At 50.9% G+C, this 14,539-nt stretch overlaps 1 protein-coding gene across 3 annotated transcripts; it reads right to left on the bottom strand.

Moving 5' to 3' along the window:
• Positions 1-3,217: 3,217 nt before the first annotated feature.
• On the bottom strand, positions 3,218-14,176 carry PHB1 (prohibitin 1). Of its 3 annotated transcripts, none has more exons than XM_069481251.1 (7): positions 14,133-14,176; positions 12,902-13,016; positions 11,365-11,526; positions 8,275-8,417; positions 7,987-8,103; positions 5,658-5,753; positions 3,218-4,335 (listed from the first exon to the last, which is right to left on the bottom strand). In XM_069481251.1, exons 2-7 carry the CDS (start codon positions 12,987-12,989, stop codon positions 4,123-4,125), a joined length of 819 nt encoding a protein of 272 aa, XP_069337352.1. In that variant the 5' UTR covers positions 12,990-13,016; positions 14,133-14,176; the 3' UTR covers positions 3,218-4,122. The 3 variants fall into 3 exon arrangements, with proteins under 3 accessions (XP_069337352.1, XP_069337354.1, XP_069337353.1); XM_069481253.1 differs by having other exon boundaries at positions 14,124-14,152; XM_069481252.1 differs by lacking the exon at positions 14,133-14,176 and adding an exon at positions 13,967-14,117.
• Positions 14,177-14,539: the final 363 nt, after the last annotated feature.

Here is a 14,539-nt window from a genome sequence, read left to right as displayed (position 1 = left end):
CCCAGTGTTTTCAGAATTCCAGACTCAGTGTCTCTTTTATAAAGAGAGACTTTATGTACAAGGAAAGCTTGGGAGAGGTCAGCCAGAGGTGAATTCTTGGAGAAGGGGGATTTTAAGCTGGGCTTGAGACAGGGAGAGTGACCGCAATTAAAGGAGAGAGGAGCGAGAGGAGTGTTGTTCCAGACAGCAGCAGGGGACAGGGGGCCGTGGGCAGGCAGCTGGGAGGGCAGGGTCGGCACACGGATGCCATATGGCGCAAGAGAGGGCTGATTCTGAGGAATTGGTCCAGGGAGGCGGGTGGCATAGGTGGATGGATTGGCCTGCTAGACCCAGAGAACCCTGATGGAGAGTGGCTTGACGTAACTTGACGTAACAGTGTGGAAAGAGAACTCAAGAGCTTTGGCTTGTGGCTCTTGCTTCTAAACCAGTCCTGTATACTCTATTCCTTCTTCCATTCAGTCAACAAACATTCAGTAATTCCCACAAGAGCCAGGCATGTTTGGCTTGGGTAAACATCCAGGAGTGGTCCGACAGAAGAAAAAGGGGGGTCCTGCTCCCTGCACTTGTGTGGAATAGGGGAGAGAAAACACACACACACACATATGCAGGTGCAATCCGATGAAGAGAGAGATAAATGCCTCACAGGACCGTAAGTTGTTCAGGCAGAGGTGATGGGTCAGGGGAGGAGGGGATGTCGGTAGAAGTATCATGGAAGAGAAATGATCTGAGCTAGGACTCAAAGGATACGGAGCATCTGGATCTGTGGGGCGTGGGGGAAGGGCTGTGCAGGGTGAAGTGGCTGAGAGGAAAGGGGGTGCGGTAAAACATGGGGCGCAGACGAGGGCAAGGACCTCCGCTTGGGGCATACTCTCAGCAGGCTGTTATTGGCAAGGTAGGTTTGGGGCATCCCCACCACCTCCCCTCCCCCAGTGCCGGTAACCACTGCTCCGTTCCACCCTGTGAGAACCACTCCACCCTGTGAGAACCACTAGTAGGTTTGTGGGGTAAGCAGGAAAATATTAAGTTAGGCTAGAAAGGGGCAGCCAGCCCACAGACAGCCTTGAATGCCAGGACCAGACATTCGCCCTTTATTAAGTGAGCAAGGAGTGCCCACTGACGGTTCTTCAGCTGGGAGGGGATGAGACCTGCTTAAGGAAGAGGAAGTTTGAGGCAGGGTGCAGGATGAATGGAAGACCTAGGAAAGCCCACAAATCGCTTACAGCCTCCTGCGACCTTCTCACCGGGTTATTTTCAATCAGGGTGGGCTGCTTTGCCCACAATTATTGGCGGATGGCAAAAGTCAAAGGAGGTCCTATCTGCACATCCTCCTGTTGATTGCTGGAATGTTCTATTAGAACAATATTTGCTAAGTCAGGATTTGTCGAATATTCCACCGTCTTTCCCTATCTTTCAGATAAACACAACACTCCTCCTCCCCACCAGTCCACGCTGGCAGGAGCTGAGCAAAACTAGCAGAAGTCAGGAAAGTGGCAACCCTTGGAGGGCTTTTCTGTCGTCTCCCCGTCCAGCGCCCATCGCCATCTTAGCCCGCGACCCTTCAGAGCCTGAACAAGGGAGCCATTCAGCCAGACCGAAGGAGAGAGGGAGGAAGACACTTCCTGCTCTCTCCCTTCCCTGGCCAGGACAGGACGCGGCTTTTGATCCGAGGCCCAGAGAATCCGGAGCTGATAAAGGCCCATTGTGGCAGCTTCTGGAGAAACCCACAGAAGCCAGTTAAAAGTCCTTGAACATTTGTGAAAGGAATTACTTGGCGGAAGTCAAGGCAGAAAGAGGCCCCGGGCTGCCACTGGGAGGGCCTCTGCCATCCCTGACGGGGACTAATGGCAAAGCCAGCGGGAAACCCGGCTGACCCGAAGGCAGGAGGGACCCTGAAGCTGCGCGGGGCAGCTTTGCACTCAGGGCCCTGCTACAGACACCTGGAGTTGAAACCCAATCTCCCACCAAATGCAGGAAACACTGCTACTCTTTTAAAAAGGGCCGAGGGAAGAGAGGAATCTCCTGCCCCCACCTCCTCCAAAAGGGTGTCCAAGGCAATAAATGACAGGAAAGGAGGAAGGCCGCAGAGTGGAAGCCGGTCTGGAACTTATTTAGGAATTAGACTCTTTCTGCTGCAGTCTTCAATGTGCTTTGAGTCCAGGCACTTCATCACCCGCAGGCCTTACCGTTCTTACAGTGAAAAGACGGAAGAGATGTCCTGAGGCCTGAGCCCAGCGATGCTGGGGGAGGTGGGGGAGGTGGCTGGGAGGCGGGCTGGACGGGGGGTTCAGCGGAGGGTCAGGAGCCCCTCACACACCTTGTCTGCTCCCGAGAAGAATGGGAAGGGACCAGATTGCCGCTGGGAGGCCCCAGGAGGGGTGTGGGGTGTAGGGACTAGGAGAACTCAATCCCCAGCCCACCCCAAATCTGTGCATCTGGTCCCCCTCTGCCCCAGCTGACAGCTGGCCCTGTCACTCAGGGAGAGGAAATGCTGAATCCAGGTCAGGGACCGGCCTGCAGAGTCTTCTTGAAGACCCCTCTCTGTGGCCAGGTGGAGAGCCCAGGGATTACACTGAGAGCTGAGGTTACGGCAGTCAGTGCTGCGTGTACACGACGCATGTTGTTTCCGCTCTGTTCCTAAAAGATCCTGAGGCAGGTGACTTGCACAGTTACTTTCTCAACTTAGGCCTACCTTGCCTCCCCACTATCCAACCAGGCACAAACTCAGCCCCTCTCAAATGCTGGGGCGCTTCCAATTTCCCTCTCAGCCAAAGCAAAGCAGAAATAAGCAATACGAACCCACTGAGGACCCCCAAGCCCTCTAATGTGCATCAAAATCAAATGACAGTGCACTGAGGGCTAAAGGACGTGTGCATTTCTCGTCAACCGCTTCCCTCACGTCAGGGGAAGGTGGTGGGCGGGCCTGTGACCCCCGGCTAGTGGTGGCACCAAAACACAGAGCAACGTTGGTTGACTGACCACCACCCACTCTCACCTCCTCCGAGCCCACCCCCACAAACCTCACCTGATACCCCCGAGATTCATCTCAGAGTGGGGATGGATCTGGAACACAGCACAGAGTGCTTTCTGAAAACAAAGCGTTTTCTGCCGTGCTGGAGATTGTGTCCCAGCTGGCAACACAAACACGTGCGCGCAAAAACTGCTAGAACGCTCTGTTCTGCTCCCACGGCTCCCACAAACAAAAACACAAACCCATGACTGAGCTGGAAGGTCTGGGTGTCATTTATTGACAGCAGTTTACACACAATTGTTTTCTTCCCATGGTCGTTTCCTTCAAAGCACAGGCACAGAGCCCTCGAGAAGGGCAGTCTCTGAACGAGGGAGCCAGGAGCTCAGGATGTCTTTGGCAGGCACGTCCAGCCCGGCAGGATGCAATCCTTCAAGCTGGAATTCCGCTGGGTGTTTGAGAGGGACCAAGGTGGGGGGTGGAGAGGAAGTCTTCGACAGACTCGCATCTCAGTCCAGGCCTCCTCTCTCCCTATCCAAGTCCATCCCAGTTTTGGGACCTGGGGGGGGCAGCAGAATCAGCCCACCCACCTCAACAGGGGCAGATTCTTCAATCCGTGCCCTGTTTGCACACACCTGCTTCCGCTGGCCGCACAGACACAGAGAATCAGCCTTATGGGAAGAGACAGACCACTTCCTCTCTGACATCCCCCAGCACCTCTCTTCAGCTGCATCTGCGCAGGAGCCGCTGGGAAAACTGAGGCCTGCCTTCGCCGTCCGGCCGCGCGTGCCACCATCTGCCACCTGTGCTCCCCAGTCCGTCACGCACACTGTCCTGCCTTTGTTCTGCCAATTGCCAGTGCCTAGGCCGAAGCTCCGGCAACCCTCGAACCGGGACCCAGAGCGAGTCTGCGTAGGCACTTGGCAATTTTGGGGAGGGAGATGGATAACAAAGTAGGTGGGTGTGAGAAGAATGAAAGAGCTTCATCTGATAGAGTAATTAGAGATCTGAAGTGATTTTACTTTTATTTCCTTCACGTTAAGCCAATCATGAGATTTCACAGTGATTTCTGGGTGGGGACGGAAGGAGGTGGCGTTAAGCATCATCAGGGCTGTGGCCCCGCTGGCCTGAGGAGGCACAGGAGGGTGGGTCCTCCCTCACTGGGGCAGCTGCAGGAGCACGGACTGCCCCGCCGGCAGGTAGGTGATGTTCCGAGAGCGTGCCAGCTGGTATGCAATGTCCTCTGCGGCTTCCAGCTTGCGCAGCTCGATCAGGCCGTCCCCCGCGGTGGCCAGCGAGTTGGCGATCAGCTCGGCTGCCTTGGAGTCGCCCTCGGCAGAGATGATGGCCGCCTTTTTCTGCTGCTCAGCCTGAAAGAGTGGAGGTGGAGAAAGACTAAGATCAAACCTCAGGGCCAGGTTACAGCCCAGAAACACCTTCTCTAGAAAGGTGTCTTCACTGGTTCCTGAAGGCACCCTGGGAACTTAACTCCGGCCCCTGATGGCATCGGCAAGCACACTGCCACCCAGTCCTCCTCTTCCCTTTAACACCCACTTCTCGCAGTCGCAGGGACACATTTCTGTTGGCTGTATAAACATGTCTTATTTCAAAGTCCTCATTAATATTAATAGCTGTCTAATCCTGCCATCCTACTCTGAGCCAGGAGGATCCAAGGCCAAGGAAAACAGGAGAAAAAGAAACGGGGAATCAATCCTCAGGCTCATCTTTCCCTCCAGTCTCGAGTCAAAGCAACTTTCCTCAAAGCCAGGACAGCTAAGCAAGAGCAGCATGCATTTGGGACTCTCCCTCAAGGTGCCTGTGAACCGGCATGGTTCCTGACCAGGGACCCAGGTGCCCAGAGAGAGATCTTCTAGGCTTGTTCTAGCTATATCAATAGGATGACATCTCTCTGCAATGTGTGACTTTCAGAAGTGTGAGAGGAGGATACAGTATCAAGCGTCTCTGAAATTAACAACCAACTTTGAAACTGCCAGGCTCTTTTTGTTTGCTCAACAAATATTTATTGTGCACTTAGTATCACCAGGCACGGTTCTAGACTTGTTAAAAGCTCTGGAATTATGGCAGGTACAAACTCTGTTTACACAGACTTTACATTCTCCAAAATTAAATCTATCCCCCTTTTCCTTGTTTATTTTTTGCTGTCTCCCCCTCCTCACCACCAGTGGAGAGCAAGAAATAAACACATCTTTGCAAATACAAGGAAAATCAGGCTGCTATGCAAACAAACGGTGTCCTATCACACTCTTTGACACATCTGGATGGATTTAGCACCAAAAAAAAAAAAAAAAAAAAATCTAGTGACGAAAGCACATCTGGCATATTTGATCATTTTTTTGCTGTCAGCTTTCACTATGTAACCACGGTTAAAAATGACTTCTTGGTGAAGCTGAAAATATTCCAGCAGAAACATTTTTATTTGTAGGAGACTGTTTTTGATCTCAGGGAAGTGGAAGAAAAATTACTCTTCGGTGATTTAGGAACGTAACTTCACATATCCCTGACTGGCCCCCAAAGACTCTGGAACCAATTGCAGGAGTACGGTTCCTCCAGTCCCTTTCTGATTATCTCGGAAGAGATGACAGATGATGAATTTCCAGGCCACCCAGCAAACGGGAAGCGGACCACAGGAGAAGGGGAAAGAGAGGCTCCTGCCATCTGGTTGAACGCTCACCTTTTCCACCACGAATCTGGCCCTCTCTGCTTCCTGCTGAGCCACCTGTTTGGCTTCCACCGCTTCTGTGAACTCCTTCCCAAAGGTCAGATGCGTCTAAGGGGAGAGAGTGAGCACCAGATGAGGCGGGGTGATTGCTTAGACAGCACTGCTGGGAGGCCTCCCCAGCCGCGGGAAGGAAGAGGCCAGGAATGGCTCTAGCAGCTGGAGGCATCCGTGAGGCCGCAACACCCTTCCACCCCCACATCCTCGTCCAAACTGAGTTTACACCCCAGAATCCTTGGCTGCCCAAACTGCTCCTGTGCATCACTCTGTCATCCTCAGTGTGGTGATCTCGTGTAGAAAATGGCAGCTGGGGCTTTGGATGGAGCCCACGGCATCGGAAGTATCTACTCAGTCGACCACCTCCCCAGAGGAGGAGAACTGTGGGTTCCAGGACCCCCCACTACTAACTAATGCTCTCCCAAGGTCCTTTGCTGCCCTGTTCAAAGGCCCTAGAGAGGCCAGATGGAAAACTGAGCCCCTGAGAGTGGGGAATGCAGCTGGTTCCCAGGGATCCAAGAGCCTGATCCTCTCCGCTTATGGATTAACCAGTCCACTCCTTCCTACGGCAGCTCCACCACTGAACAGGAAGACGACGAGAAAGGGTGGAATGCAGATGACGGTGTTCCCGGTGTGAGTGGTTCTGGCAAAAGGTTTAAAAGAAAGAGAAGGCAGGTAAAGCCATTGGTCAGGGTGAGGATTTAAAGGTCTGAATATCCATCGACCTCCCCTAATCACATAAATGAGACTTGGCTGAAGGGACTGTCTCTAAAGATGGCACAAACAATGGGAACAGATCTCAGAACTCCTGACACACAGCCTAGAGCAATCTACTTACTCATCCAACTTTTTAGTGAAAAAGAGGAAAGACAGGGAAGAAGAGCATTGGTTTTGCCATCACATTCTACTGGTTTCACTTCTTCCTCCACCCTTGCAATCTTTGCTTTTAAAAAATATAAGCAGCCCCCAACTTCTCCTGAAGAGTGAAGCCTGGTCCTGCTGTCTTCCAGAATTTTCAACACTCCTAACTCTTAAACTGCAGGTGTCCAACTTTGCCTGATCCATTTCTGGACTCTTCTTCAAAGTCTGGGTAAGAAAATATGATCCTGAGAAGTGAAAAACGAAATGTATAATGAAGGAATAAAATTTCTTTCTGAAAGGGCCAGCCAAGGGCAGCAAATTCCCCAGGAAATTTCATTTTCTTTGCACACCTCTCAGATACGGTTTCTTGTGGTCAGCCCGCGTTTCCCCACAATGGCGTATGTGGTTAAAGTCTAGTAAAATGCCAAGTTTCTTCCTGGGTGTTTACTTAGTGTTTTCTTACAGCCCAGGTGCTCAAGTTAACAGTTAGCGGGGGAGTCCAAGGGGTGGCGCTTGCCGGGGGAGCCGAAGGGCTGCAGCCTGGCATCTTGCCAGCAGAGGGAGCCCCCGAGTCTCCCGGACTTGAGCAAGCGCAGCAAGACGGAGCCGTGCCCTCCAGGTCGGCACCGGGTGTCACAGAGCGTGACTGTTTAAACAGCTGCACAGATGCTGGGCGGGAAGTGATGCACAGGAGAGCTGAACAGGAAACACTTCACCTCACTGCCCGGACAAATCACTCCCAGTGATTTTTCCCAGAGAATCTAGAAACACGACCCCTTCCCCTCACCCTCCTCAACCTGAAACGCTATCCTGCCTGTATTGCTTTCTGTCTGAGTTATGACATCCAATGTCATGGAACTACACAGACTATAAGGTCTCAAGAGGCCAGCTTACGCCTCAGAGATGTCCCTTGCCCCGTCTACACCAGGCCTTGGGGAACAGGACCATTCATTTACACTCTATCACCTTTCACTGGGGGTTCCCGGAACGCACTTCATGGAACTTCAGACTGCAAGCGTTAGGACGCTCCCAGGGCCACGCTGGGAGGCCTGAGCTACGGAGAAAGACTACCTGAGCTGCTCTCTGTCCCTGCCAGGCGGTCTCTTCCTGTGTCAAACAGAGTTAACACGGTATCACTTTCTGGGGAACTTTGGGGAACACTCACAGTTTGGATGCAGCAGCCAGGGACCATCTGGGCATGACCAGAGGTCATATGGAAAACGTGTGGGGCAGAGGGGAGTTAAAAGAACCCACGACCAAAAACAAACTCAAGGAAACTGCCTCATACCGTCAACAAGTTTCCATGTTTTCAAGTCTCACATCTTGAACGTGGAAGGCAGAACCTAACGGTGTCTGCCCAGAAATGGAGCCGGGTACCTCGACAAGAACTGCAGCCCCTTCCCCTCGGGCTCCCCAAGGATCTTACCAAGGACACGTCGTCCAGGATGAGCCCAAAGGTTGCTGCTCGCTCCGTGAGGTCATCGCTCACCTGCCTGGAGACCAGCTCTCTCTGGGTGATTAGTTCTCCTGCATCAAAGCGAGCCTGGTTTCAAAGGGAAGGGCAGAAAAGTAGGTCAGGTTAACGAGGGAGCAGAAAAGGAACCGGGAAACTAACAGCCACATCCCGACCAACCCACTGCCAAGCTCTTCCCGCCACCCAGCAACTGCCTGGGGACGTGCTCTGTGCTCCAGGCCGAGGGCCCTGCTCACTCACCACCACTGACTTGAGGATCTCTGTAGTGATGGACGGTAGCACGCGCTCGTCGTAGTCCTCCCCGATGCTGGTGAAGATGCGAGGAAGCTGGCTAGCAACAGGCCGGAAGAGGATGCGCAGCGTGATGTTGACATTCTGTAAATCTTTGGGCAGGGGACAAACACTGGAGTCAGAGGCAAATTTGCTAATTATAAGGCCCTAGAGGGCAAGGAGAGGGTATGCCTGGCTTTCTTGGTGGGGACCCAGCAGAACATCACACAGTTAGGAACTTCTTTCTTTCTTTTTTTTGTGACTGGGTGTCCTTCTGTTGCCCAGGCTAGAGTATAGTAGCAACTAGATCACAGCTCACTGCAACCTCAAACTCCTGGGCTCAAGTGATCCTCCTGCCTCAGCCTCCTGAGTAGCTGGGACTACAGGCTCACACCATGATGCCTGGTTAATTTTTCTATTTTTAGTAAAAACAAGGTCTCGTTCTTGCTCAGGCTGGTCTCCAACTCCTGAACTCAAGCTATCCACCTGCCTTGGCCTCCCAGAGTGCTAGGATTATAGGCATGAGCCACCGTGCCCGGCCTGAGCTTATTTTCTTGTCTATGAGAATGAGGATGATTTTATCTGTCTTCCAGGCCTTGCAGGAATGTTGGGGGCAAGTGCAGAAGAAGAGAGATATAAAGTACTGTCAGATGTGTGATAGATGTAAGGGGTGATCAGACTCATCTATAGTCTGTGTCTCATTACTTGGCCCAGTCAAAGGACCCAGGGAGAGAATTACACCTTCCCCTGAACACTTGAGGCCTACTCGGAGCTAATGCACTGTCACAGCTTCCTCACAGTCACCAAAAAGATGGACCAAGTGCCCATGAGATACAGCCCTGAACCTGGCACCATGAGAGTTGGGAAATGTACTAATACATACAAGTCCCTGATCTCTGGATGTTCCTATCTACTGGTACATATTTTAGAAATGGGGACATTATATATTCTTAGAACAATTACAAATAGCACAGAAAAAAAAAATTCCAAAGAGGTGGGAAGTTTAGAAGTAGGCATTTAAGTTAAATTTTATGTTTCTCCATGATTTTATTTCCTCTTTTGCAATAGGCCAGCCAGACTCTTTACAGGAAGCTGCTGCTTCTCCCCGACCAGGAGCTACAGAACAGATTTACCAACTCACTCGTCTCTCTCTTCTCTGCCCGACACACTTCTCACTCTGCAAGGCCCAGCTCAGATGTCCTTTCCTCACAGGAGCCTTCCCAGCACCCATGGGAGTCAGCTGCTCTCTTCCGTGCTCCCCTAGCACTCCACGTGGCCTTGGCTCTGGTACCCACCCCACTCTACCGTCACTGCTTGTTCGCATGTCTACCTTCCTAGGTAGCCCAAGCTTCTTCTTCTTCTTTTTTTTTTTTTTGAGGCAGAGTCTCACTCTGTTGCCCAGGCTAGAGTGAGTGCCGTGGCATCAGCCTAGCTCACAGCAACCTCAAACTCCTGAGCTCGAGCGATCCTCCTGTCTCAGCCTCCCGAGTAGCTGGGACTACAGGCATGCACCACCATGCCCGGCTAATTTTTTCTATATATATTTTTAGCTGTCCATATAATTTCTTTCTACTTTTAGTAGAGATGGGGTCTCGCTCTTGCTCAGGCTGGTCTCGAACTCCTGAGCTCAAACGATCCGCCCACCTCGGCCTCCCAGAGTGCTAGGATTACAGGCGTGAGCCACCGCGCCCGGCCCCCAAGCTTCTTAAACACTCCTGTTTTAGTCTCCTTTGAACTACCCTCACTCTCCAAGCCAGCACAAACCCTGGTGCAATCACGGTAAGCAAACATCTGCTGAGGAAACGGCAATGAAGGCATCGACTGCTACCAAGATGAGAAACCAATGTCCACAACCTTGCCCTCTCTGTGTAGGAAAGTCACTCCTGGACCACACCTGCTATTCCATTTACTGCCTGGATCGGGGAGAATGGTGACAGCAAATCATTGCAGGCTCCGACCGGCAACCCAGTGGAGCATCACAGACACCGGCAGGGCGCTCTCAGGGCCGTGGGCCCCAGCCCGTGGGGTGACAATGCGGGGTGTGCACTGCTGGATCACAGGCCGTGGAAACGGGCCAAAGGGTAAGTCAGCTACAGAGGCAGACAGGAGACTGGTTTACATATTCATGCTGGGGAACAAAGGCTGATGGGAAGGGTTAACCGAGGGGGCAAAAACCACAATTAGATTTCTGTAAAATAAGATTATGTAACTTTTTTTTTTTTTTGAGACAGAGTCTCGCTCTGTTGCCCGGGCTAGAGTGCCGTGGCGTCAGCCTAGCTCACAGCAACCTCAAACTCCTGGGCTCAAGCAATCCTCCTGCCTCAGCCTCCCGAGTAGCTGGGACTACAGGCATGTGCCACAATGCCCGGCTAATTTTTTCTGTATGTTTTTAGTTGTCCAGCTAATTTCTTTCTATTTTTAGTAGAGACTGGGGTCTCACTCTTGCTCAGGCTGGTCTCAAACTCCTGACTTCGAGCAATCCTCCCGCTTCAGCCTCCCAGAGTGCTAGGATTACAAGCATGAGCCACCACGCCCGGCCAGATTATGTAACTCTTAAGATGTACCTTAAGAGGCATATTTCACTAAATGTGTACTGTTGTCTGTGTGTGTACCTTAGGTAGGCATTTCTTTCCAAGAATCCACATAAAGCTCTCCAAGGTAAATATGGTACCAATCCTTTTTCTTCCTTCCTTCCTTCCTTCCTTTCTTTCTTAGAGACAGGGTCTCACTCTGTCACCCAGGCTGGAGTGCTCAGGCCTGATCATAGCTCACAGCAGCTTCAAACTCCCGGGCTCAAGCGATCTTCCTGACTCAGCCTCCTGAGTAGCTGGTACTACAGATGCATGCCACCACACCTGGCTAATTTTCTCAATTTTTTTTTTTTACTCAGACAGGGTCTCACTATGTTGCTGAGGTTTCCCCAGCCTGCTAGCAATTCTTATGACGTACAGTCGAACCTCTTTTGGATTCTGGTGTCCCATAGATGCTTCTAGACCTGACAAAACAGCAAAGCACCCCTTCCACACTCCCTACTCTACCTGACCCAGACGAAGGACTCACCTTTGCTACCAGTGATCACTGGCACGTTACGTGGTCGAGAGCGGCAGTCAAAGATAATTGGTTTCTGTACCCATGGGATGAGAAAGTGAGTCCCTTCCCCTACCACAATGTCCTGCACTCCACGGAATCGGTCAAAGATGACAGCTCTGTGCCCAGCATCCACTAGGAAGGAACAAAAATGACAGGTCAGAAAAATGCCCTCATCCTTTAACCAAAGGGATCATGTCTTTGAAAGAGAGCTGGTGCTTTCTGTTCACTGAAGTCTCCCTTCTCTTGCTGTCTTCCCGAATGTCTGGTCTCAAGAGACTTCTAAATAGCTACAAAACTAAGCAATCACTTCCTATCCCACTTGTCTCCCCAAGGACTTTACTAATAGACTATATTACTTCAAATCCTTTCTCCTTGAAAGAACTGGCTGTTAATCTTCTGATCGACCATCCCATCCCCAAACTCCCACCAACGCATTTCCGGGAATCACCTCCCAAAACTCCTAAAACTCAGTTCAACTTCACTGTTACCCCATGTCCATCCTGGCTCCAATTTAACCCAGTGCTCCAAGAAGCAGCAATCTTCAATACAGGAATCCTAAACTTTGGAAATTCCCACTCTTTCTTCCTAATAGTTTGGTTTCTCTACAATTTTAAGGGGTCGCAGAGCTTTCTTGTTGATTCAGAGAGAAATTCAGTAACGGCAACTACCATCTCGTTGTGCAGATGTGGCCGTAAGCATCACAGTACTCTAAAGATGTGTCATGTAAGCCAAGCAGGCTTTTCTAATCAGCCGCCCCTCTGGACTTCACAGTTAGGCCAAATATCTTCACTCTGCAAGTAATCCTCCTCTTGTTAGCTGCACACCAGGCAGGTCCATCTACTGCTGCTTTGTGCCAGTGAACGATGTAGAATGTCAGAGTTGGAGGGGGCCTTAAGAGATAAACTAGTTCAATCCCATTGCTTGACCAATGAGGAAGCTGAGGCCCAGAGAAGGGGAAGCGACTTGCCTAAGGCCACACGGTAAAGTAGAAGAAAAGCCAGCTTAACCCCCTGTTACTCCGTAAAAGCTGGGCAATGCATCTCAAAGATATCGTCTCTGAAACCATCCAACTTCAGCAGAGCAAAAACTCCTGCTCAGGACAAGGTCACTCCAGCAGGTCTAGAGCCTTTGCTGAGTTGTTCCACACAAAAACAGAAGAGAACAAATGAGGTCTCCATTTCAGCTAGCCAATGAAATCCTGACGCTCTGCTGCAGCATTTAGGTGGTACGACATCCCTTCAAACTGATAAGAGCAGCTAGAAACATCCAACCAAGCTGGGCTGGGAGGCTCTTTTTGAATAAAAGCTCTGAGTGAATCGATGGCTAAAAGGACAGTGGCCCTGATAACAATGCAACCATACGGTGTAGAATGGCAGTAGGTGAACCTGTAGGCCACAAACACATACACAGACAGCAGCTACCAACAGGAGTGTCACATGGGCTTTGCAGACAATCGGAAATCTTCCCACAAAGGACAGTGACCACCCCCCTCCCCCCAGTAACTCACCATTATACAAGGCAGAGTTCACCACGCCTCCTGCAACTGCTAAGGCCAGGCCGAACTTGCCAATGGACTCAAACACTTTGGCAGCCATGATTCCTTCTGTTGGACCCACTCACACCTAAGGGGGTAAAAACAAAACAGAATAAAACAATTGGACCCCAATTCCTCAAAGAAAGCCCTCTCTGAGGCATAACATTCACATATTAAGCTATTTATTTCCCTGCTCCTGAAAGCTCTAAATCATTCACTGAAAGATACCTTATAAATTACACCCCATGGCTTGGAAAGTGTAGTATCAATTCCTCTGCTTTTTTTTTTTTTTTTTTCAGTTCTTTCTTTCTTAACGACTTAAAGAAAGGGCACTTGTTCAATAATGGAAACAAGGCATGGGCTTTATATCCATAGGGAACTTACTTGCACCACACTAACTCACCTTCTCATTTCCTAGACAAGTAGGCCCTAAGAAACAGGCTGTGTGGGAGGTTCAGTGCAATTTTGGTTTAAAAAATAATTCAAAGAATGTGCTACATGGTGATGCCAACAACAAAAATAACAGTAACAGCTAACAATTGTATCAGGCAGTCTTCCCGTAAGAATTTATTTACTCCTCGCAATTACCCTATGAAGTAGGCTACTACAGACAAGGAAACTGAGGCACACAGAGAGGTAACATGAGAAGCCAAAATCACAGTTACTAAGTGGCAGAATCACAATTAGAACCCGGAGGTCTAATCCTGGCAGGCACAGCTTAATCCTCACCATACTGGTTCTCAACATCATGTATTAAGAATGACTTGTTATCATGGAAGCAGGAGCTGGATGACATTCTGGGACCAAGATAACAGAACCAATTCGGCAGAAAGACTCTGAAACCACTCCAGCATTTAACTTTTTAATGTCCCACCCCGACGTGGTGGTTCGCTCCAGACTCCTTCCCAGACTTCAACTCCTGAGAATACCCTGATCTCTCCCCGTGCATTTAAACCTCCCTTCTCTGAGGCTAGGGCACTCAACCCTTTCCATTTCTAATAGTTTCTGGATCGTTCCCCACCCTGCCCCCATACACACCTCCCTTACTCTGCGCAACCCCTGGCTCGTCCCGGGCTCAGTCCCTTTTCCCGTCTCCAACAAGGTGGACTCATGCACGCACTCTACTCGCCCAAAGTGCACAGGGCGGGGAGGAAGAGGGCTGCAGAGAGGCCTGATACAGGCCTCAGCCACCCACCATTCTCACCTGCTTCCACTCTGACCTCCACATGAATTCCCCAGCCACACATGCTGCGCGTGCGCCGCGCAGGTACGCCCCTTTCCCGCCCTCCTTCTAAGATCCACGCCTCTGATTGGCGGGAAGCAGCGCTGTGAGTTCTGGGAAGGGTGGCTTGCGGCCTTACCCTGATTCCGTGGCTCTTAATAGATGAACTACAATTCCCGAAAGGCCATGCGGCGGCTGGCTTGCGCAGGAAAGCCTTTTCTCTTTGGTGGTAACCGCGGAGATGTTGCCGCAAAGCCTTTAGGGAGCTGTAGTTCCTTGTGGATAAATGCACGTGCCTATCCGGTACCGATGCGAAAACCTCTGGAAAATGAGCCTTAGAGACCTGGGAAAGAGGGGATGGGCGTCCAGCTGGTGGCAAAAATGAGCAG

The sequence above is a fragment of the Eulemur rufifrons genome, chromosome 9, assembly GCF_041146395.1.
Source record: "Eulemur rufifrons isolate Redbay chromosome 9, OSU_ERuf_1, whole genome shotgun sequence".
Taxonomy (NCBI): domain Eukaryota; kingdom Metazoa; phylum Chordata; class Mammalia; order Primates; family Lemuridae; genus Eulemur; species Eulemur rufifrons.
Note: the sequence above shows the minus strand (reverse complement) of the source record. Positions and strands in the feature narration are given on the sequence as shown.